The 22,777-nt window shown below is 36.6% G+C and overlaps 12 protein-coding genes across 12 annotated transcripts; 4 read left to right on the top strand and 8 right to left on the bottom strand.

Annotated features, from left to right (window-relative positions):
- The first annotated feature begins 97 nt into the window (after positions 1-97).
- TpMuguga_02g00249 (uncharacterized protein) lies at positions 98-1,639 on the top strand. Its single transcript, XM_759722.2, has one exon. It carries the CDS (start codon positions 419-421, stop codon positions 1,607-1,609), a length of 1,191 nt encoding a protein of 396 aa, XP_764815.2. The 5' UTR covers positions 98-418; the 3' UTR covers positions 1,610-1,639.
- Positions 1,640-1,734: 95 nt separating this feature from the next.
- TpMuguga_02g00250 (uncharacterized protein) lies at positions 1,735-3,558 on the top strand. The gene is made up of 2 exons (XM_759723.2): positions 1,735-1,893; positions 2,045-3,558. The coding sequence occupies exons 1-2, from the start codon at positions 1,840-1,842 to the stop codon at positions 3,509-3,511; spliced, it is 1,521 nt and encodes a 506-aa protein (XP_764816.1). The 5' UTR covers positions 1,735-1,839; the 3' UTR covers positions 3,512-3,558.
- Positions 3,559-3,565: 7 nt separating this feature from the next.
- On the bottom strand, positions 3,566-6,512 carry nat10 (GNAT acetyltransferase 2 family protein). Its single transcript, XM_759724.2, has 4 exons — positions 6,130-6,512; positions 3,975-6,098; positions 3,771-3,945; positions 3,566-3,737 (listed from the first exon to the last, which is right to left on the bottom strand). The coding sequence occupies exons 1-4, from the start codon at positions 6,493-6,495 to the stop codon at positions 3,616-3,618; spliced, it is 2,787 nt and encodes a 928-aa protein (XP_764817.1). The 5' UTR covers positions 6,496-6,512; the 3' UTR covers positions 3,566-3,615.
- Positions 6,513-6,754: 242 nt separating this feature from the next.
- Positions 6,755-7,308, bottom strand: TpMuguga_02g02400 (uncharacterized protein; the record flags this gene model as incomplete). Its single annotated transcript, XM_061305568.1, has 5 exons — positions 7,258-7,308; positions 7,157-7,226; positions 7,049-7,126; positions 6,956-7,016; positions 6,755-6,924 (listed from the first exon to the last, which is right to left on the bottom strand). The coding sequence occupies exons 1-5, from the start codon at positions 7,281-7,283 to the stop codon at positions 6,755-6,757; spliced, it is 405 nt and encodes a 134-aa protein (XP_061162109.1). The 5' UTR covers positions 7,284-7,308.
- Positions 7,285-8,125, bottom strand: TpMuguga_02g00252 (uncharacterized protein). The gene is made up of 4 exons (XM_759725.2): positions 7,938-8,125; positions 7,808-7,903; positions 7,663-7,775; positions 7,285-7,504 (listed from the first exon to the last, which is right to left on the bottom strand). The coding sequence occupies exons 1-4, from the start codon at positions 7,967-7,969 to the stop codon at positions 7,335-7,337; spliced, it is 411 nt and encodes a 136-aa protein (XP_764818.1). The 5' UTR covers positions 7,970-8,125; the 3' UTR covers positions 7,285-7,334.
- Positions 8,126-8,134: 9 nt separating this feature from the next.
- On the top strand, positions 8,135-8,880 carry atp5D (ATP synthase delta domain protein). The gene is made up of 4 exons (XM_061305345.1): positions 8,135-8,357; positions 8,400-8,541; positions 8,573-8,725; positions 8,756-8,880. Exons 1-4 carry the CDS (start codon positions 8,228-8,230, stop codon positions 8,793-8,795), a joined length of 465 nt encoding a protein of 154 aa, XP_061161317.1. The 5' UTR covers positions 8,135-8,227; the 3' UTR covers positions 8,796-8,880.
- On the bottom strand, positions 8,747-9,303 carry TpMuguga_02g00254 (uncharacterized protein; the record flags this gene model as incomplete). Its single annotated transcript, XM_061305346.1, has 3 exons — positions 8,747-8,862; positions 8,897-9,201; positions 9,231-9,303. 3 exons carry the CDS (start codon positions 9,301-9,303, stop codon positions 8,818-8,820), a joined length of 423 nt encoding a protein of 140 aa, XP_061161318.1. The 3' UTR covers positions 8,747-8,817.
- Positions 9,304-9,428: 125 nt separating this feature from the next.
- Positions 9,429-10,345, bottom strand: TpMuguga_02g00255 (putative integral membrane protein; the record flags this gene model as incomplete). Its single annotated transcript, XM_759728.2, has 3 exons — positions 9,786-10,345; positions 9,618-9,693; positions 9,429-9,564 (listed from the first exon to the last, which is right to left on the bottom strand). The coding sequence occupies exons 1-3, from the start codon at positions 10,144-10,146 to the stop codon at positions 9,429-9,431; spliced, it is 573 nt and encodes a 190-aa protein (XP_764821.2). The 5' UTR covers positions 10,147-10,345.
- A 39-nt stretch (positions 10,346-10,384) lies between these two features.
- TpMuguga_02g00256 (putative integral membrane protein) lies at positions 10,385-11,250 on the top strand (the record flags this gene model as incomplete). The annotated part of the gene is made up of 6 exons (XM_759729.2): positions 10,385-10,596; positions 10,634-10,718; positions 10,748-10,790; positions 10,827-10,919; positions 10,949-11,029; positions 11,059-11,250. The coding sequence occupies exons 1-6, from the start codon at positions 10,527-10,529 to the stop codon at positions 11,248-11,250; spliced, it is 564 nt and encodes a 187-aa protein (XP_764822.2). The 5' UTR covers positions 10,385-10,526.
- PREP1 (Peptidase M16C associated family protein) lies at positions 11,036-14,623 on the bottom strand (the record flags this gene model as incomplete). The annotated part of the gene is made up of 1 exon (XM_759730.2): positions 11,036-14,623. The coding sequence occupies one exon, from the start codon at positions 14,621-14,623 to the stop codon at positions 11,264-11,266; it is 3,360 nt and encodes a 1,119-aa protein (XP_764823.1). The 3' UTR covers positions 11,036-11,263.
- Positions 14,624-14,930: 307 nt separating this feature from the next.
- On the bottom strand, positions 14,931-19,057 carry TpMuguga_02g02035 (Ion channel family protein; the record flags this gene model as incomplete). Its single annotated transcript, XM_061305513.1, has 18 exons — positions 14,931-15,613; positions 15,644-15,795; positions 15,825-15,993; positions 16,022-16,276; positions 16,425-16,583; positions 16,625-16,781; positions 16,813-16,918; positions 16,948-17,054; positions 17,084-17,328; positions 17,360-17,497; positions 17,534-17,634; positions 17,706-17,833; positions 17,864-17,993; positions 18,064-18,162; positions 18,192-18,348; positions 18,379-18,597; positions 18,679-18,738; positions 18,775-19,057. The coding sequence occupies 18 exons, from the start codon at positions 19,055-19,057 to the stop codon at positions 14,931-14,933; spliced, it is 3,348 nt and encodes a 1,115-aa protein (XP_061162110.1).
- Positions 19,058-19,072: 15 nt separating this feature from the next.
- On the bottom strand, positions 19,073-22,740 carry PREP1 (Peptidase M16C associated family protein). Its single transcript, XM_759733.2, has one exon. It carries the CDS (start codon positions 22,670-22,672, stop codon positions 19,127-19,129), a length of 3,546 nt encoding a protein of 1,181 aa, XP_764826.1. The 5' UTR covers positions 22,673-22,740; the 3' UTR covers positions 19,073-19,126.
- Positions 22,741-22,777: the final 37 nt, after the last annotated feature.

Below are 22,777 nucleotides of genomic sequence, written 5' to 3' on the forward strand. Positions count from 1 at the left end.
ACTCTCATGGGAGATCGATGCAGAAACAAGGGTGGGGAATGTATTAAAATGAATAAAATTTAATAAAGTTTTTTTTAATATACCTACCTAGCATTCAGGTATATTATAATTAACTTTATTAAATTTTTATTTCTAGCTAATGAGTAATATTTGAATATTACTCATTTCTTGAATAAAATTATTGTAAAATATATGTACAATAGTTCAAGTGCTACTGATAAATATTTGTAGCAAATTAACTGTAAATTATAGTGTTGTTTTTCCCTCTATTCGGGTTTTATTCACACTAATGAGTGGACAGGCCCTTCTCGTACTATATTCCAACATTTGATCATATATTTTCTTGAATTAATTAGGTCTAAATCACTTTTCCTTTCTCGTCAAATCAATGTTATTTTGATACATTGATACAAGACTGATGTTGTTAGATTTAAGGTTCAGAAAACTCTTTACATTGTACGATAACCGCTTGGTTCACCAAGAACTGTCCAAACTCAACCTAACCTACGATGATATCACTGAGTTAAACGTTTCAGGATGCCATCTGGATGATTTATTTGGAATAGAAGTCTTCAGGAACCTGGAAAGGCTGGATGCATCCAACAATAATATCTCCCTGCTAGACCCACTGGTATCATTGAACCTGGTTAGCCTGAGAATGAACAATAACAGTGTTGAATACCTCTACATAAAGGAACTTAGTAACGGAATGGTTGTTTTGTCATCATTTAGGGATGCCAAGTACACCGAATCATTCGTGAGGTCGGATTCTGAAAATAAAAAATTTGATAGATCTCGCAGGCCATTTAACTGTCTTGAATTCGTCGATTTAAGCTCAAACGAGATCAAATTGTTCAAGCATTTGACGCCAGGAGGGAAACTAGGATTTCAGGTTTTGAACTTATCAAATAATAACATTTCAAATTTTAATGCTCTGGAGTATGTAAAATGTTATCAGACCTTGGACGTTTCATTCAACCAGCATTTAGATTTGAAACACTTGAACAAATGCACATTGACGAACGACTGCAAAGTATACTTGCAATATACTCGTTTAAAGAACGAGCATTTGTTGCCAGGAATACTTGACAGATATGAAAACATCCTTGTACACCACGAAACAGAAGTGGTTCAACACGAAAGGCTAGTAAGTCCATACAAGCTACACTTGGACAACGTCAAGACTAAAAAGTTCGTTAGCACAGATGCGGAATACGCTGACTTCATCTATGAGGGTGAATCATCTCCCTCCGAACTTTTAACACCCAGGTACCTAGATACTGAAGACGTAGTACCTAATGTTCATTATAAGGAGAAGCCTGAAAATAGGCTTTGCCAGCTGGAAACAGAGTCAACATATGATGACAATGAGACTAAATTCATCTCAATTGCATCAATGGCGAGTGAAATTCCAGAAGATTACGAGTTTGACAAATACGCTAGAATTTCACACCTGGTACCCACTTCATCAAATGTAAGAACAGAAAAGGAATTTGAAACCGACTTCAATCAATTAGACTTCTTAGTTTCTTCCATGGAATTATGTAGAAAAATTGATATGTGGAGTGATGACATAAAAAAGACACTATATAACGATATCAAGGACTAATAGTTTTTAATTTTTAATTTTTAAACGTCGTTAATATTTGTATACATTAATCGTTTATTTTTAACCGTTAGCACGCCTGTTGCTCTCTTACACATTTTTATATAACCCGACCCCTTAGATCATTGTCTACTCTCATTTCGAATTCACATGTTAAACATGTGCTACTTTTAACATTCAAAATTTTAAAATCGTCTCTCTAATTTGTTATAACCCGCCTTCATCACAAAACAATGGTCGATTACGTAAAATTCAAAAATTCTACACCCGCCTCCTCAAAACAAAAGGTAATACTCATATAAAAGTAGTTTAGGACAATTTATAAATTATTTAAAATATAATAAAACATATTATATTTAATATTTTTGTATTTCTGTTGAAATCCATTCCTGTCCACTACACATTACACCTACTATACCCTTACACATTCATTTTTAGAAATACAATGGATCTCGATATAAAGATTATCTGTTCGGATCCATCGAGTCAATGGACATGGAATGGGCTGACAAAATAGTCGATTTTAACCCAGACCTAAAAATGGATACCAACCCCTTCACGAAATACGTTGATAGAAATACTTCCATGAGCACAGATTGTGGCTTGGATTTCAGCTCAAGTTTAAATTCAAACTCAGATAAGGAGCCATGCTTATCAGATTTGGCAAACGGAGTAAATACAGGTTTTGACTCCAAACCAACCCAAAACAAAGCTCATTTTGACTTCTCCAGTGTTCAAAACAAGACTAACACTTTTCACCAGAAATCAAACCAATCTCCAACAAGCACTAATTCATTTTCTCAAACACCTACAAACAAGAATAAAGATAGGGTTTATCTAAGTCCATCACAGTATAAGAAGTTCCAGGAGATCCAAACGAAATATGATGAGTTAGCCTCAGACTTCGCTAAACTAAAACAGGAACATGAAGCTAACTTGAAGGATGCAGAGTCGTTCCGAGCCTGTAAGGAGAAATTAAATACTCCTAAACAAGAACTGGGATCAGATATGGATTCCAGTGAAAAGCTGGAGCTTCTGTTGGACCATATTTATGCAATCATGAGTGACTCCTTCGGATCAGACAACACTCTGGTCTTTTACCTCGAGAAATTCGCAGACCTTTACGTAAATTATCAAAACCAAGTAAAGTTGGAACTTGCATCTCTGAGGAGCAAGAGTGAGGTGGTTGATAATTTGGACAAGTTGGTCTCCGACAAGGCTAAGTACGACAAGCTTCTAGAACAGAAGGATAACACAATCGAATCCTTGGTTGAAGAGCTTAAAAATCTGAAGGCAGAAGACACCTTGGAGCTTAATAAGCTCAAAGAAGAGCTTGAAAACGCAACAGACGAGCTTAACAAGATGGTCCAAGAGAACTCTAAAATGCAAGAGGACCACCGCTCACAACTGGATATGCTAAATGATGCACTTAAAAACTCCAAGTCTGAGTATGCCAAACTTCTCCTTGACCAGAACCAGATATTATCGCAATTGCCCCTCTTGAGTTTGGAAGTTTCAATTAATGGGAAGAGTAACATGGAACACACCCAGGAACTCCTCGATTCGCTCTCTAACTTTAAACCTGATTTCTCTAAATCCAATTCAGACCTCCCCTTTTGGCCAGCTTCAGACCCGAATAATAGTCTTGGGCTGAGTGATTTTTCGAACAATACCTCGAAATCTAAAGGCTTCGATAATTTTAAATTCCTCCAGTCTATGGTTCAGTCTCTCCACAAGAAGCATGAGGAGGCTGTTGAAGTTATATCACAGAAGGATGCCATTATCCGTGAGCAGCAGGATAAAATATGTAAGCTTCAAAATTCTGTTAAGGAATGGGAGTCAGATGCAGTGCTATGGCTCGACTACGTTGACCAGTCAAGTTCAGTTTTGAACCTTGTGAACTAAGTTTTACACTTGGTCCAGTTAGATGCTCTAATTTCATTTTAAATTAACATATACTGTATTTATATTAATTTATTTTACATTTTTACACATTATGGTTCTTCAGGTTACGTTTCCTCGGACTTCGCTTCCAGTTTACTTAGTACTCTAGATACTTTTACTACAGTTTTCTGGAGTAGGGCCATGACCTGGTTCATTGGCATCTTCAGCTCATCACAGATTTGATTAACTGAAAAATAATTAAAATTTTACGTAAAATTACCTGATTTATACTGGGATCCCGCAGCCAGAAGTATGCAGGATTGCAAAAATGATATCTTCAGGTTAAGTTTTCCTGTGAAATACAAATATGAAACCTTGGGTATCAAGTCTGTGACAATGGTAAACTCAGCCAGCTGTTTCCCGTATCTGTCCATTCTTCCAAGGTCGTGTGAGTTCTGAAAAAAATTATTCTCAAAAAACTTACTATTAGTGAGAAAATAAACTTCATATCATCATCTGAAACTTCAGGGTCAACTTCAGTTTGTGAGTCACTTTGGTTATCTGGATTCCCCTTCACTCCACCTCCTGACAGCAGTGAGAGTATGGTGGTGCACTTAAGATGCCTAAAACAGCTTCCAGAAAGAGCTAGAATTCTATGTTTGAAGTCTTCCTTGAATGGAGTTAGCCAATCTTCTGAAGAAGTGTTCAAGAGCATTATTGCTGAGAATTCTCCTGTACACTCGTTGGGCACCTGCCTCATGTAAATAGCGCTAAAACCAACTCTAGTCCAGAACTTCACTAGGTCTGAACTAACTCCAAAACATGTGCCTATGTAGTGAATATGACCCATGTTTTCGTAGGATTCCTGAGATGGCATGTTTGCCTCAATTTTATCCAGGTCAGAGCCCTCCGCAAGGTCATCTAAATTCATCAAGAGCGTATCCTGATCTTCATTAACTGAGGGTATTAGATTCCGGTACTTGATTAGCCTTTTTATTGTTTCAGTGCCGTATCCCAGGTTCTGTAAACTTTGTGGCACAGCTATTCTTACGATTCTTATCCCATTTAGCTGTCCGAAATCCTCTGTACAGAAATGTTGTGTTATTGTCCATGGAATTAAGTCTCCTGAAGGCTTAGCTCCTCTAGTTATTGCATTTTTAACTGCCTCTTTACCTATTGACCCTTCTAGTGATACATGCAGTACACACATTATGCTTAATCCATCATCTTCATCAACTTTTTCTTGATCATCATCTGTTAGTTCATCCTTATCATTATCTTGGTCCATGCCGTTTGGGGTAGTACCATTGGTGAGTTTATGTTCCTCTTCAGGGTTATTTTTATTCTGTTTTACATACGCCAGGACCATGATTTTGTGTGCTGGTGCATCTGAGAGTAGCAGTAAATCATCTGGCGAGTTTCTGTAGTGCGATGACGTAAGTGTGAATGTCAACTTCTTCAGAAACTGTTCAGTGTATGGATGGTGAGAGAACAGGAGATTCCTGTTAACTAACAGGAATTTACACTTTTGAGGCACTATGATATCTCCTTTACATGAATCTATGCCTTCGTCCTTGAATGTGTTAAGGCACAATAGAGAGTTAAGCCATGACTCAATTGGATCATTTCTAGCATACCTAATGGGTTGTTTAAGTGTAATTTCTGACAAAGTATCTGAGGACAATGTTTTCTTAAACTTTTGTATGAGTTTTAATGAAATCGATCTTCCTGTACCTTCATATCCGCCTGTCGTTGAGGATATGATCACAATGCCCTTGGAGCTGAGAACGTCCACTATTGGGAGTGGGATTGAGGCTGCTTCCTCTATGATCAGGATGTCCCAGGAGAACATCTTTATGAACTCTTCCGGGTTTTTTATTTCTGTTGATGACATGAATTTAACTCCAGAGTTTCTTTTATTCAACTTTAGGTAACTAGGGTATCCTTCAGTCCTTGTAACTGTGTATCCTGAATATTCATCAATTCCCAGGCACTTAAGTCCCCTTTGTAAAAAATCAAACAATGTTGATACATTTTCTACATTGGGAGCCACGATTAAAATGTTTCTAAAGTCCAACTGAAGGGCTGATGAGAGAAATAGCCCTATAGTTGCTGATTTCCCTCTTCCTCTATCACTCAGTATTGTCACAATTTTTCTATCTGATTCCTCAAGTATTATATTTAAGAGTGATATTAGGCTCTTCAATTGACTGTACGTAACTGCTAGAGTTGATAGTTTCTTCAATACTAAATAATCTTCATGTGCAAATTCCTCACTGTTCAGTTTATTTAATAGTTTATTCAGCTTCTTTTTAGGGTCCTTTTTAACCTCTTTAGTTAAACCTCCTTTACATATAGGCAAGATATTAAGCTCATCGTCTACTACCATTGTGTTTTTTGAACTTGAAAGTGACAAAACAAATCTTCTCACAAACCTAGGTTCAACTTTGTCATGCCTGTATGAACACAGTTTTGAATGTGCGTCCATTGTAATATTGTACAAATCTTCCAACGATTCCATTGTTCTTAGGAGAATAAATATGATTCCTCCTCCTTCAACTGTTTCTATGGTTCTGCACAACACGTTTGGTGTTAGTGCCTCAAAATCCTAAAAATCTTTAATTTTTTATAAAAAATACCTGTAAAACTAAAACACTGAATGTCTGACCTAGAACCTTCTGTGAATCTCTATAATATACATATTTAATATCTGTAGTTCTAAGAAACAGTTCATAAGGTGACTCTGTAGTTTCGTCATATAGTCCTTTCTTTGCCAGTTTATTAGCCAGTTTCTGCCTCTTTTTTTGATGTGAAGAAACTTCTAATGATTTTTTATAACACCAGAGTACGTTTGGCTTCTTTCCTGAGACTCTTTGGAGTAGGTAGTGGAGATTTGCTACTTGAAAGCGGCTTTTATCTCCAACTATCAGAAACAAACACCGTTCATTTGTTGAAACACAGTGTTCTACGAGAGCTCTGATATCTCCAGAAACCTTCTTTTTCATTTTTTAAGGCATTTAATAAATATTACATGGAATCTCAAAGGTACGATTTAATGATAATGAAAAATCAAGGAATTTTAGTAAATATATAGAAAAACATAACATTTTATAATTTAATAATAAAAATGCGATTGTTAATGAAAAATAAAAATATTATCAAAACTGAAGATTCCTCACTTCATCTGTATACTACCACAATATATATTGTTATAAAATATATTATTAAAGAATTAATCAAATTTACATTAATATGAAATTTGAATTAAAAATTTTCAATTAAATCCTTTTTCTTGTTTTTTGAGAATTTTTCAACTTTTTTGATCAATTCTTCTATGAATTGTTTGAACTCCTCTAGGTTCTTTTTCGATGTATTGTTCTTTATTAATTCTTCTTCTCTCATTATATACTCTTTCTTCTTACTTAGGTGATTTTCTTGAAAAATTTTATATTTATATTTTCTTACCAATTACTCGCATTGACTCTCTTCCTTTGTTACTTATATTAATTATACCAACTTTATACTTCTAAATTCATTTATAATATTTCTAAAACGCACCATTAATTTTGCCTTAATTGATGGGATTCCTCTATCCTTCCTTTCATTTTTGACAGATGATTTTGCTATATCAATTTTCTAAACAATCACATCAAATTATACTATTACCACTTTAATTTCATTTATTGAGTTTCTGCATATGGTCTTCAGCTCTTTCGCGAGTTTCTCTTCCTGGTCACTGAATAATAAATATATTTACATAAACATACACATCGAGTGTAAATAGACTACTCATGTTGATATAGATTAATATATTGACTGAATTAAAACAATTCCTCGGTATTTTTTACACGGAAGAAATGTCGGGGTTAGAGAAGAAAGAGAGAAGCTGCAATTCCAGTTTAGTTATTGTGCGATGAATTCTCAAGTTTAGCCAGGAAAATTGCTGTAGTAATGGGACCATACACTGGTAGTTATCGAGACACCTCCAGAAGGATTCCTCTAAAAAAGAAGAATCTAAATTATTCTTTAAATGATGATGAATATATTTGGAGTATTAAGCTAATAAGCACCTCATGAGTATATTGATATAATACAACTTCCTGTTACACCAAATTTTGAAAAAAGGTTATGTAACAGCAAGAATGAGTCGCCATACAGAGGTAATAACTCACCAATGGTAGAAATACTGGAAAACGATTCTGTAATTGAATTAGGGTTTATGTTTCTAATTCTCAAAACGTCACGGAGTTCTTCTATTGTAGAAAGTCTCAAGGATACAGGATTCCTAAAATTTATTTTTCATGTTTTATTTCTTACCTTCTTGACCTATAGTCAGCCTGTAGGATAGAAATTATAGGGGTACAACGAAATGCCTTCCTATAGTGTTCAGTTCCAAAGAATTGAACGGCTTGCCTAAAAGGTTAAATTATAAGGTGTATAAGTATACCTGTAGGCATTTCTCATTAAATAGTTTCTCATTGTTGTAAATTAAATTATATTTAAGTGAAAAATTAATTTAATAAACAATAATAAAAAACAAAGGTCAAACACAAATTAAACTGCTATTTACAAAAAAAGTTTATAATACTTATTTACAAATTATTTACAATTATTTATGTTTAAAATTACTGATTCATGAGTATGTTGTAACCTGCCCTCTTAATACATCCCAACTGTTACACCACTTTGACTTCTGGAAGTGTTCGGAGGTATTTTTATCAATGTCATTTAATTCTAATGATTAGAATTACAAGATTTTTGAGGTTCGCCTCAAATACTTATTCTAATAAGGATTTAGTGTTCTCACTGTTATCATCGCACGAAGCATTGTACAATAAGGTTCCAGTCAAATCTCTTACAGTCCCAGGTTCGTTTTAACTTATATTTATAACATTTAAACTGTTTCCAGGCTATGATGGCTATTTTACCGTTACCCCTGGTCATTCTCCAATGCTTTCAACACTAAAACCAGGTGTTGTTTCATTTTCGTTGAAGGATTCCAATGAAGTTCATAAATTTTTTATTTCGAGTGGCTTTTTTGTATACAGACAGTAGGTTTTAAGTACACTAATCACCAAATAGATCAGAAGAATCACACACAGCTGAGGTCATGGGCGTAGAAGTGGTTCCCCTAGACCAATTGGATAAGGAACGGGCTACTTCAGTTTTACAGGAAGTTTTAACAGAGACTCAGGGCGACTCTAGTCAGTGGGCTAAGGTCAAAACGTTCCTAACGTTAGTTATAAGTAACACAAATATTCATAGGCAAGATTTATGCTCATCGGTAATTAAAGCGTTACAGTAAATTAAACCGTTATTAATTTAAATCACCATCCTGGCCTCAGTATTGTTGAAATGGTATCGCAATTTCCCTAAAATTTTATTATTTATATACCTATTACGTACCTTGATGCAAAGCTTGGAGTCTGCTATTAGTCTGTAAGGTCTCTGGTAACATGGTTCATTTTCAAATCTCAGCATTCTCATTAAATCGTCAATAGATTCCTTTGAAACTTCAAAATCTGGGTTACCACTTTTATAAAATGAAATGTTCTTGCAAGTTGATACACCTGACAAGAACCTCCTCTTAAACAACGTTCCTTTTGATTCTAGGAAATTATACCCATTTGACATGTAACTTGGGTATGGAATCTTTAGAACTTTATTGGGACCGTAGTGTCCATACGATTCAAATTTTAAATCATCTAAATCTAAAAATATTATCAACAATATAACATACCAGATGTGGTTGGAGGATCGGATTTGACCGGATCTTCCCTCTGTTTAAATACCAATCTTGCGCCCTTTATCATTATAAATAATTTAAAAAATATTTCTGACAAAAAAAATTATTTATAAAAGAAGCATAAGAATCTAGTTGGAGATGTAACATGCACACATCATGCATTGCCCATGATTAAACGGGGAACAAACAGACTTATTCCTGCCAAAATACATCGTCTTCATCAGTTGCTATTATTTGGTTTACATTAAGGTGCGGAGAATTTTCGTCATATTCTGTGAGATGCAGATTCTCAGTTGTTTCCTCAGATTCTCCATATTCAGATGATTTTCTAATAATTTAATAATAAATAACAATAATTAATAATTAATAATGAACACAAACGTTTTGTATGTTAGCATGAATAATCCCGTTGTAGCAACCAATAATCCCAGTCCCCCCGACACATATAGAACTTTACCTACACATTTATAATATTTAACCCCAAAAGTTGTTTTTTATTAAATTTCCTGTTTTAATTATCTAGAAAAATTAATTTTATCCACTGTTAACTTTTAATATTCTTTTTATCCTTGATTTTACAGCATTCTCCAGTATCGTGAATTAACGCTCTAGCAACACAGTTAATTCTGTTATTATAAAAGAAATTATCTTTATAACATTTTTTAATATTCGCACAACAGCTCTTTTTGCAATCTTCCTCTTTACAGTTTAAATCATCAACTAGAATATCATCCTCTAGTTCAATTCTGCTACAGACCTCCAACTGTGATGTTTTTAATCCTATACACAAGTGTAAAATATCTAGATTATAATTTCCTTTAATATTTAAATTGCTTGCATCTACTTTTATCCATGGAAGGATGAGCAACATGTAGCAAATTGTTATTTTTAAACACTTTTTGCAATCCATTTCTGTCACTTACGGTTAATTTAAACATTATTTTCGATGATTGAATTTATTACAAATTTTGATTCAAATGTGTAACAATTACACATTCATACCATCATTGTTCTGAATTATTCTAATTATTCTTCACATTACATTATAAAAACCAACTTCTTTTTTATTTAAATAGATATATTCTTAAAATCAGCTAGATGTTATTTATTTCGTTATTTTTTGTTATACCATATCTCAATAACATGTAATCATATTCCACAAACTATTTTAATTTTTTTTATATTTTTGACTCATTACACTATTTTATATATTACATTTTTTTGTTTTGTTTATATTATATAACTTATGAATTTATATCCTATTTTTGTAACTTCTAGTAATCTATCGTCATGTCGCACTTCCAGCATCTTATTCAATCTTATTTAAAGTCTAAGCCCTCATTTTGGCCCCTAGTTCTAGGTATTAGATTAATTTTTAATTTTATTTTAAACATTAGGGTTTATTTCCGCTGTTTGTTTGTACACTGTTACTGTGTATTCTACCAGGTTAAAGAATCGTAAAACCCAGAAGTCAAAAAAGAAGTATTTCATTAATTTATAACTCTCTGTAGTCCTGAAAACGACAAACTTGTTGTTTCCTTGTTTGCAAATCAGGTACCTAATTTTATCGATTTTTTAAAATATTCTTAGACTATTTTGCGAGATGACTACTCCTTGATTAAGGAAAACCTAAAACTGTTTTTAGCAATTTGTTCCTCAACGAAACTATACTTAATCGTTAAGGTTCGTAATTTGCTTTCCAGAATCTTTAGATCCCTGAAGAAGCAGTCACCAACAAAGTAATGGCGTCACTGGAGAGCTCAGGAGCTTTTGATAGTGGACTAGCTAAACATGTAAGTGGACATCTATTAAATTAAAATAGAGAGTAATGTTCTGCCAATCATCCAATGGACGGATTTCAATGGTCCAGCAGCTGCAACCTGATCTTCATGTCGAGTTGAGCAGTGAAGACGTCGAGCTGATCAATAGTAGGGTGTCAAGGCAGAACGTAACGACGTTTGAGAATATGGAGAGTATTTTAAACACTCAAAGTGATAAATGTGTTAAAAATTAATCTTATTTGTGGTTTAGGTTAGTTTCTTGTAGGATGAGGGAGCAGTGTCAGCTGATGATTTGTTAACGACCGAGGTTACGTTAAGCCAGTCCTTGCTCTTATTAAACTTGTCTGCTACTTGTTTGAAAACTTCCTTTGTTGTCTCGAGCACTTCCTTCCTATTTTTCAGTGACCATTCTTCAGTTTCTCCCCTAAGTTTAGATGTCAGACGGCTGTACACAAGGTCATCAGGATGTTCTTCCCTATCCATTGTTGAAAGTGTTCCTGAGACGAACATCTTGAGAGCCTTGTCAGTAAGTACTTCGTGTGCCTGCAACAGTGCGCTTGGGACCTTCTTGTAAACCTCAAGTGTCTCCAGGAAGTTCGGGTCAGCGTAGGAGACAAGTGCCACGTGTCCAGTCTTGAGAAGGTATGCATGAACTCCGTATGCACTCCTGGATGCTCTGAGTTGTTTGTAAAGGAAATTCCAAAGCAGGAAGTGGAGTACTACTTGGTGTGATCCTGACTTCTTATCGCTCTTGTCAAAGAGTTTTCCTCCCACACCAACGTAGTTGTTCCTAACTGGCATGACCAAGACTTCATTCTTGTCAACCGTTTCCATTAATTTCTTGTCGAGAACTTCCTTGACCCAGACCTTGTCACTTGACTTGGAGTCATTTTTGAATGTTGAGGACAGCTTGCTGTGGAATGTGGTTGAGTCATCAAGGAATGAGTCCAGTAGTTCAGAGTCTCCTCCAAGGTTAACAGTCAAGTTCTTCATGCTCAACAACTTGGTTCTCATCTCATTAAGTTTAGACTCAACCTTTGACCAATCCTTCTCAGCCAGTGGAACCAGAGTTTCCTTCAAAAAGTTGAGTTGTGAGTAACCGTTAACTACCTCGTCAGCGTAATCAGAAACTGAGAACTTGGAAGCCATTCTACGAAGTGCAAACTTGTGGGCCTGGTCGAGTGAAAGTTGTGCCACGAAGGACAGAGTTCTTTTAACAACCTCCACTCCCTTCTTGGAGTCCGAGAAATCAGCCTTCGAGAGCGCTTCAGTCACAACGTCGACCATTTCATTAACAGTGTGCTTCAAGGACTTGGCTCTGACAACTAGGAAACCAACAGATTTCGTAGGGTCGTCATAGGTCGAGTTGTTCGTTTGAGTGCTGAAGAAAGTCGAGAACCAGAGATTGCCCATAGCGTTGTCACGCTTGTAGCTGACTTCCTCAGATGAGAGCTTGTCGTTCTTGGACAACCCGAGAAGGGAAGTGAAAACCTTCAGGTACTTAAGCTCCTCAACAGTGAGTGAGTCCACTGAAACGGCCAAGTTCATGTAGAACACGGATCGCGACTCTACTGGATGAACCACAACTGTTACCGAACTCTTATCACTGTGAAGGGCGGTTGTCTCAGTTAAGCTATCAGAGGTCAGCTTGTACAACTTTGAAGGGTTTGATACCTTGTCTTTCTTCAACTCTGATAAGTCAACCTGGTGGAATGAGTCAAACACCTTAGGGTCAAAGTCAGCCTCCCTTTCGCTCTTGAATTTGTTGTAAGCCTTCTCCATCTCGTCGACTTGCTCCTTCGTTAGCTTTGAGACTCTTTCCCTTAGGTGGTCTGAGACTTTCTTGTTGAACTCCTTTTCAAACTTTGAAGACTCCACTGCTTCCAAGTGCAATGTGACCCTTGTGTTGTTGTTCAACAAGTGCTTCTTAACCAGGTTAGACAAGTATGAGCACGAATCATCGGAGAAGACCCTAAGCTTAAGCTCTGGGAAGAGCTGTTCGAACCTCAAGAGCTCAAATGGGTCCTTTCCTTCCTGATATCTTGGCTTAACTAACCTCAATAGAGCCAGACCCCTCGGGTAGTACCCTCTTCTGTGTTCTTTCATTTCATATTTCTTTTCAGTGTGCTTGAACTCTACCTTGTTTAGGGCTGCCTCTACTGCCTTCCTGTTGAACCCCTTGGTGACGACCTCAGTTAGCGCTTCCAAAACCATCTTCTCAAAGGTCTTTGCGTTGGAGTCCCTTGTTTTTTCAGTGTACTTGACTCCCGTGACTCCAAACATGAAGGAAAGGTACTCGTAAGCTGGGAAGTATTCGTCAAGTCCTGGTCCGACCCTTCTTGTTGCAAACTTGGATGACACGAGTTTGTTCAGTAGGACACTTTCCGAGCTCTCCAAAAGCAGGTATGACAGTACTTCCAAGGCGAGTTTGTCAACTGAATCGAGGTCATACTTCTTCGAGCCTTTGTGTGACGGATTCAGCACCCACCCCATCATGAACATGTCCTCGTCCTTGGTTTTGGAGCTGAACTGTTCCTTGACGTGTTTCGGCTTGTCTCTGTACTCCTCGGTCAAAGAGAGCTTGTCCAAAACCTCTTGAGATGCAGTGTGTGACAGCTGGCCTGTTTTGGGATCTGGTGAAACTCCTACGTTGTGCTTCCTGAGGTAGTTGTCCACGTATTCAAGTCTCCTGTAAACATCGTTTGGCCCGTAGAAGTAGACGGAAGCTGTTTTTGGCCCGTAAAACGTCTTGTAAAAGTCTTCCAGCTCCTTTTGGGTCAATTCAACCAGATCTTCAGGATTGCCACCGCTGTCAAACTTGAAAGGGTTGGTGAACAGGTTGTGGTAGAGGACGCTGGTTCCAAAGTCCACTGGGTCTGAGAACTTCCTCTTCTTCATTTCGTTGTAAACCACTCCCGAGTAAGTCACGTGGCGTCCATGTACATTGACTCCCAGTTCCTTGGTGTTTGAGTTCTTGTCGTTTTCCTTGGTGACCTTGTAGTGCCAGCCCTCTTGCTTCAAAACGTCGTGATCTTGTGGGAACGAAGGTCTGAAGAAGGCGTCCATCATGTAGTCCGCAGTGTGGTAGTAGGACTTTTCGTTGAGTGACGAGAAGTAGAACCTTGTCCTGTCCCTGAAAAACAGTGCGTTGAGGAACGAAACATATGCCGAGGCCACATTGTGATAAAAGAAGTTGAACGTGTTGTATGTTTTCGTTCTGACCAGCACTGCGTGTTCCAATACATGTGCAGCTCCGCGGTCGTTGGACAGGTAAGTTGGTGCGCAAACATCAAAGCACATTTCTTTTCTGGAGTCATTGGTCTTAAATGAGAGCACTGTCAGTCCCGTGGCCTTGTGTGAGTAGTACGTTCCCACCATGTTGAAATCTGGGAGGAAGGTTGTCATCAGCTTGTCATATGCTTCGTGTTCGACCTCCATTGCTTCCTTGACCCATTTGTACTTCGGATCATCCAGGTACACGTCGAATCTTGGTGACTCACGCTTTTTGTGCAGCGGATCGGCATACTTGTATGATTCATACGTCCCTAGCTGTCCGACTGTTGAATGGAATGAGCCCTTGGGGAGAAATTGCTTTTGAACATCCATGTTGAGTGAGAAATGAGTCGAATTTGAATTGGAATAAGAAAATGAATGACTGAATGAAATGGAAGGATGTGTCTTAAGTTGGTTTTGTAAGGTAAAACATTAAACGGTTGGTGTTGTGAAATTGGCGCAGTATTTAACTTAAAAATGAAGGCACATCCGCAAAAAAATTAAAAATTAACGAGTTAAGGGAATAAAATGGCGAATAAAACCCAACTATGGATTTTATTTGTCTTAATGGTGTATAAAGAACCTAACGTAGGAAAGTAAAATGTGTAATTAGGAAGAATATTACACAAATTAAAAAATTTCAAACGGACAGTTCTGACCTTGTTACGACGTAAACCTGATCATTAGGGTGTATAACAAGGTATTGCTGTGGGGCCACGATGATGAATTGTTTGAGGTCGTTGTTGGCGAACGGGATTTGATATGTCCTCAGTATGCCTACACATATCTTTTGTTCCGATGACAGATAGTATTTGAAGAGCATCCCGAAGTTTCTGCCGTAGAATGTCATGGGCACATTTTCCAGTGTTATTGTTCCTCCATTTATTTTATAATTTTCAGTCTCAAGTCTTCCACCTTCTAACATTGATTCTACCGACTTGTGAACTACGGAGTATTCCGACTTTGAGTTAGAGTGCGCCAGAATTGAGTAGAACATGTCCTGGACGAATATACACCCTGAGGCGATCTCGTAGCTTGACATGAACTCTCCGTAGTTTTCCCAACACTTGTTTTGGACGTAGTCCTTAGATGTGACGTCCACATTTACTATCAATGAGGGGTCGACATACTCCAGACATGATGCGTGTGACACATCTAGTATTATGTTCAGCGTTGACTTTGTGTCCTTCTCATCATCCATTATTTCATGAACTAGTCTGTTTACAAACAACACTTGTGAGTCTTTTGATAGGTTCTCTCTTCTTCCTTTATCCCTCGTATGGTGAAAATTGAATACTATTATACATGATGCTTCTCTTATCCCTGTGGAATATTAGTAACTATTTCCATTACCTGCGTTAGTTAGATATGTAATATCCATCGGCGATCCATCCATGTACACCACTTTGTCACAATACTCTTCCAGTGTCCACGGCTCCTCTTCCTCCACGGACTCACTTGGGGCCAGGATTACTACATTGTAACTGCTGTCCTTCAGCAGATAACTGAAAATGTTTATGTTCTCGTAAAATACCTTAGAAAAACCTTCAAATCATATGGCCAACCGCACACCAGTACGAACTGGTGGTTTTCGAATACATTTTGTTGTGCGTAATAGTAGCTATGTACTGAATATATACCTCTATACTTCACCAAGTTTTCCAGAGATCCCGACTCCCTTATGAATGACAGGTGTGACATTGCTGAACACAATGAAATTACTACACTTACAATGTGATCTCTTTTTATTGGCGAAAGAGTGTGGTTTTTTAATTTCATGTTCTTCTGGGGTATACTTTGCTGTAGACGCGACGACAACCTCTGCCAATGACTCTGCAATTACGAGTGCGTAGCATTCCTCGTCATTCTCTCCTATGATGTATTGAACTGGGTTCAATACACATTCGTTATTTGACAACACTATCCCTATCAGAAATATATTCCTTTCTGTGTACAGATATTTTCCAAATTCTTGAAATGTCGATCCTAAATATTATATTACATTTTTAAACATTATATTATATTTCTAAATATTATATTATATTTCTAAATATTATATTATATTTCTAAATATTATATTATATTTCTAAATATTATATTATATTTCTAAATAATATTGTGTTTATCCTAGTACCATATGCTGATTTAGGGAATTTCATTTTAAAGAGCTGAAACATCATTCCTCGAAACAATTCATCCATTTGTTTCTGTATGTTGTAAACTGAAATTTCCACTGATTCTGATGATGTAGAGGTTTTGTTAACCGTTTGAGGTTGTTCTTCATTGAGTTGCTCTGCAAAATTTTATTTAAATAACCTATAGAAAATGAAGTACCTGTCAATAAAAATAAGTTACACATTTCCTCAACGTGGACTTTACTTCTACTAATATTAGTTGGTGAGTGGAATAGCGATGAAATCAGATAAAACAGGCCTCTGCAGTACACACTAGAGGAAAACATTCTATACTTCAAATCCCTGTTGTAAAAAACCTATAAAGACATTATTACCCCACTTGGTTACATCTTCAAATTCTGATTTTGACATCAGTGGCTTGTATTCTGAGCCGTGGAGTTGTATTGATAATGAAATCCCCAGCGGCTTTGATATGTTTAGAGTTGCCATACCGCTAAATTTTGTTATTTCTGTAAATCTTACATCAGAATTGCTCTTCTATCGTCGTTTATAATATATTCATTGAAATTTGGAGAGAGGTTGGCGTCCATATCGTTTACCAGAACCGTATGTTTGGAGTTGAAGAGGAGCTGAAACCACTACGATTTTAATAAAATACCTTTGATATATACGATGGTGTGTTGAACGTTGATGAGCCACCAAAGATGATCAGTTTTATTCCAGTGTTCTGAGTCACTGCCATATAAACAGTTTCATAGTATTTGAGTGGGAGGGGAGAAGCTACAACTACATTTGAAATTGAGGTTTGGTATGTGTTATAAACACATTTACAAAATGTCAGGAGTTGCCAATCTGAGATTGCACCCCAAAAGAATATATATTCTTCGGTGATCTTTCCCGTTCCTAAACCTTATCTAAAAACATATTTTATTACCAATTTTATGCGTGTTTTCTGCAGTTGATAGTTTTATTCTCTTCGACTGCGTTGCGGCTATTGTTACACACAAAATGATGAACAATACACACAGGAAACGGCCTGTAAGTGTCACCGGGCTGAAATCACCGTATCCAACTACAATTTTATTTAGGGATTTCTATAAGTAATTACCTGTTGCCATGGTCGCTACTGAGAAATATATGAAATCGAATGGCTTCACAAAGTTAATATCCTTTCTTGGTGCTTCCAGAAGAAACAATAGTCCCGAAAACCTATCAATTGTCAATCATCAATTGTACGTAATCAACTATTAACAGTCATTACTAAATTAATAATAATATACGACAAAATCAATGCTAGAATTGAGGCGGTGATCCCGATAAAAACTGTATAAAACTCCGAAATCCATGTAAAGCTTCTACTTATAAAATACTCTGTTTGGAAAAGCCTCAGGAACCTCAAGGACCCGAACTAAAAATACTATTGTTAATTTATACTAACGAATAAAAGTCCGAAATTGTGAATTTGTTTTCCGTCATTTTCTAAATGGTAATGTGAGACCAGTATTATAATTTCCGTGATTGCCGGTGTCATCGTGAGGTCAATAATCCCGTAGAATGAGAATATATATCTGAAACATATTGGCCTTAAAATTTTTTTACTTAAATCTTGATGGATATACATATAGGTTCATAATGTACGTTATTCCAAAGATGATTTGGAAAGCTGATTCGAGGTACCAATATTCTCTTGGTACTGCATCCATTCTCCAGTGAAACAGGTTGTGGTCATTTTCATCCCTGTCATTTTGTTTCAATTTAATAAATACCTATCCATATATATTGCTGCCCACTCCCAGACTGCAAACCAAGATATTGTTATCAGTAAGCTTGAAATGACCCATATTTTGCTGATTAACACTGTTCTTACCAAATGTAGTTGAAACCATGCTCGGAAACACTTCACAAATCTTTTAAGTTTAGTTTCTAAAAATCATTGTTGAACTTTAATCTAACCCTTTGGATACTCTTCTGATATTGATCCTTTTACATTAAACACTCTTCCTCCCATTGTCATGAAGGTTTTATCTTTGTATCCGATATCTTCAGACCCATATTTGATAAAAGGCCTGTCACTTCTCAGCGTCAATGAGCGATAAAATGACGACTTATGCAAAAAGGAATGCTGAGAACTTAGTAGGCTACTTGAATAATCTTCTTGAAGTGGTTCCGAGACTAAATAATGTCAACTTGATGAATAGTTAATGCCAATTTAGTGGATGTTATATCTTAGTGTAATAAACAGTAAAAAACTACCTTCCAGATCTGCCGGTTGCGATAATTTATCATTTTTATTTTCGGATAGCTTTTTTGAGGCTGAATATTTTAAATGTGTATGAGATTAGGAGTTACCTATCCTTCTACGGCGGTCGCTTATGAGTTTGGAGGTGCGTAATCTTCCTTTTGTGCTATATGATACTGTAAAAAACTTGTTTAGGAAGAAGATAATTGTATTGAAGTTTATTAGTATGAAGGATATGAAGGTTATCGAGGTTTGTATTGCGATTGAGTACAAGGGCGAGAGTGGCAGCCTTATACATGTTCTGACGGTTGCGAAGATGATAAAAACTGTTATTAATGCTCCTGCAAGCTCATCTACAATACCTATAAACTTGAAATAGTTGGAAGATATCATACAAATGTATATAAATGAAGTTTATGTGAATTACGGATGGGGTCCTGGATGTGCATCAAATTAAAGCAATTAATTTATATGTAGTCTTTTATAGTCGCCGGAGGCTTCATCTGACGTGTTACTGTTAACTACTGCTGATACATTGTTCCATTCCTTTTGATTGATCATTTGTTTATATAACCTGTTGAAACATTCCTTTGTACTATCAATAACATCTTCTCTAAACTTCTGCCTGAACTCATCCTTTTCATTCCTTAACACTCTTCTTAAGGCTACCTCTGTTTTATTTTCTACATGAAGAGGTTTATCCAAGTTACTTATTTTTCCTATCTTCTGCCTCAGCAACTCGCTATCTTCTATTTTTTCATATGCTTCCTTCATCACTGATGCCAGATTTCTGTAAACTTCTAGCGTTTTTTCAAAGTTCGGATCAGCGTATGACATGAATATTATATGTCCGGTGTTTAGAAGGTGTGAATACACTGAATAGGCTCCCAAACTCATTCTCACAAACGTGAATAGATGTTTCCTACTCAGATAGTGTACTGCCAATGAGTTTGATCCCAGAACTTCATCGCTCTTGTCAAAGAGTTTTCCTCCCATTCCTACGAAATTAACTCTCGAAGGAACTACAATAAGTTCATTCTTATCTACCGTTTCCATTAATTTCTTGTCGAGAACTTCCTTAACCCAGACCTTGTCACTTGACTTGGAGTCATTTTTGAAGGTTGATGACAGCTTGCTGTGGAATGTGGTTGAGTCATCAAGGAATGAGTCCAGTAGTTCAGAGTCTCCTCCAAGGTTAACAGTCAGGTTCTTCATGCTCAATAACTTGCTTCTCATCTCATTGAGTTTAGACTCAACCTTTGACCAATCCTTCTCAGCCAGTGGAACCAGAGTTTCCTTCAAAAAGTTGAGTTGTGAGTAACCGTTAACTACCTCGTCAGCGTAATCAGAAACTGAGAACTTGGAAGCCATTCTACGAAGTGCAAACTCATTTCCTTTTTTTGAAACGTTGGTTTGGTACATATTCAATGCACGTTTCAATATCTCTACTCCTTTCTTTGAGTTTGAAAAGTCCGCATTCATGAGGACATCATTCACAACATCGACCATTTCATTAACTTTGTGTTTCAGGCATTTGGCTCTAACAATAAGGTAACCCAAACCATCCTCAGGATCATCATATGTCTTGTTATTAGTCTCAGTTGTAAAGTAGGTTGATATTGAGAGTCCTCCCAGGTTCTTGCCAATCTTATACGTCAACTCCTCTGGTGTTAGCTTGTCAGTTCCAGACTCTTTAAGCATTGCTGAGAACAAGTTAAGGTATCTCAGGTCATCTACCGTAAGTGAGTCCATTGACAGGGCATAATCCATGTACAATATTCCATGAGAATCAATAGTATGCGTTAGTACAGTCACAGTCTTCCCATCGTTGTATAGAGCGTTCGATTCTTCCAACCTATCTGATGATAATTTATAGAATTTAGTTGGAATGGTTTCCTGTTCACGGGATATATCTGAAAGCTCAAGTGTTTTTAGGGACTCTGAACCATCGTTAATATCCATACTTTCCCTTTCATTTTTAAACTTCTTATAGTATTCTTCCATTTCATCAACTTGTTCCTTTGATAGGTGTGATAGTCTTTCACTTAACTGTTTTGCAATTTTTTTATTGAACTCCTTTTCATATTTTGAAGCTTCTACTGCATGTAAGTGTACTGTAACTCTGGTTGCGTTGTTGAGAATATGCTTTGCCATGAGGTTAATGAAGTAATTTGATGGATTATCTGAGAATATTCTTCTCCGCAGCTCCTTCATTAGGGAATCGAACCTCAGTAATGCAAATGGGTCTCTGCCATATTGAAGCTGTGATTGTATCTGATCGATTAGCATCAACCCCTTTGGATAACTACCACTGTTGAGTTCCCTCATCTCGAATTCCACCAGGTTTAATCCAGAGTCTATTGCATCTCTTTTGAACCCTTCCTCCTTTATTTTTCTAAGTATTCCAAATACCACCTCTTCGAACTTTTTAACAATTTCATCTTTGGAGTTGAATTTTGTGTTATCTACTCCTTTAAGTCCAAATGAAAACAGTGACTGCTTATATCCACTTAAGAATCCATGAACCAGCACCTTTTTACCTAGTCCTGAATCTATCAATCCTTTATACAGTACACTTTCAGGTGTTCCTAATAATAGATACTGAAGAACCTGAAATCCTACATTATCTACAGGATCGATTTTATATTTATCCATTGACCCGTTGTACAGTGGGTCTAGCAACCATGAGATCATCAACTCGTCTTCTGTTGGATCTACGGAGCTATACTCTGAACTCACGTGTTTAGGCTTATCTTTGTATTGTTCGTATGGTAAATTTGAATCTGATGAGAACAGGTTTGCGTTATGGACTAGGTTTTCATTATTTGGGTCCTTTTGCACTCCAATATTATATGTAGTCAGATAGTTATCTACAAAGTCCAGTCTATTTTTTACATCATATGGTCCATAGAAATACAATGTTGCAGTCTTTGGACCATAATACAGCTTATAGAAATTAACTAGCTCCTGGTGAGTTAGGTCCACTATATCACTTGGGTCACCTCCACTCACGTACTTGTAACTGTTACTGAACAGATTTTGGTAAATCAAGTTGTAGAACAGACAGGAAGAGTCTGAAAACCTGTTCTTCATCTCACTATACACAACTCCTGAGTAACCTATCATTCTTCCGTGGAGGTTAATATCTGCATCACTTTTATCTGAGGTTCCGTCTGTGACCTTGTAATGCCAGCATTCTTGGTCGAATATGGATTTGTCTTTCGTTATGTTAGGTCTAAAAAACGAGTCCATATACACGTCTCCTGTCTGATAGAAGCTTTTCTCGTTAGTTGATGCGAAAAGGTATGATGTTCTATCCTTATATGTCATGGCGTTAAGGAAGCTGTTGAACCCTCCCTGGACCAGCAGTGAGAATGGGTCCTTCATTGGGTATTTCGGCGTTCCAGACAAAACTGAGTGTTCTAGAACATGTGGAGAGCCTTTACTATTTAGCGGTGGTGACGGTACAATCAAATCAAAACACATTTCCTTGCCGGAATCAATGTGTGATTTGAGTGAAAAAACTGACAGTCCAGTAGATCTATGTTTGTAATTTGTTGCAACAACAGCTATGTCTGGTAAATACACTGAACCAATTTTTTCGAAAGCAGAGTGCGTAAAATTTTTAGATTCTTGAACCCATTCGGGTTCTTCAGCTTGATCGGGATATTTCATAGTTAAAATGGAGTGCCTGAACGTTGTTTCTCCAAGAGAATCTGGGGAAAACACGTTAAATAGCACGTCTTCTACATTATTACTGGGAGAACTTGAATACATCCTCCTAACAAATAAATAATATCTATCATTAAAATGATTTCGACAGGAATTGAGGCATTTGGAGTTTGAATCAAATACCGATGCGATTTTATAATATTTGAATTTTGATAAAGCATGTGTGTATGAGTTTCGGAAGAATAAATTACAGTAGAGATAACTTAAAATACTAGCACTAGTGAGAGTTAATATATGATGTCGTCTAGATAGCGTACGATGATTGAAAAATAACATTTTAAGTAATAACAAACAAACAAACACACATATGTAATTTAAAATGTGCTCACAAATTATTATACAAAGTTATTATTTTATGGAAAATAATAACACTATTATTTA

The sequence above is a fragment of the Theileria parva genome, chromosome 2 (genome assembly GCF_000165365.1).
Source record: "Theileria parva strain Muguga chromosome 2, complete sequence, whole genome shotgun sequence".
NCBI lineage: Eukaryota > Apicomplexa > Aconoidasida > Piroplasmida > Theileriidae > Theileria > Theileria parva.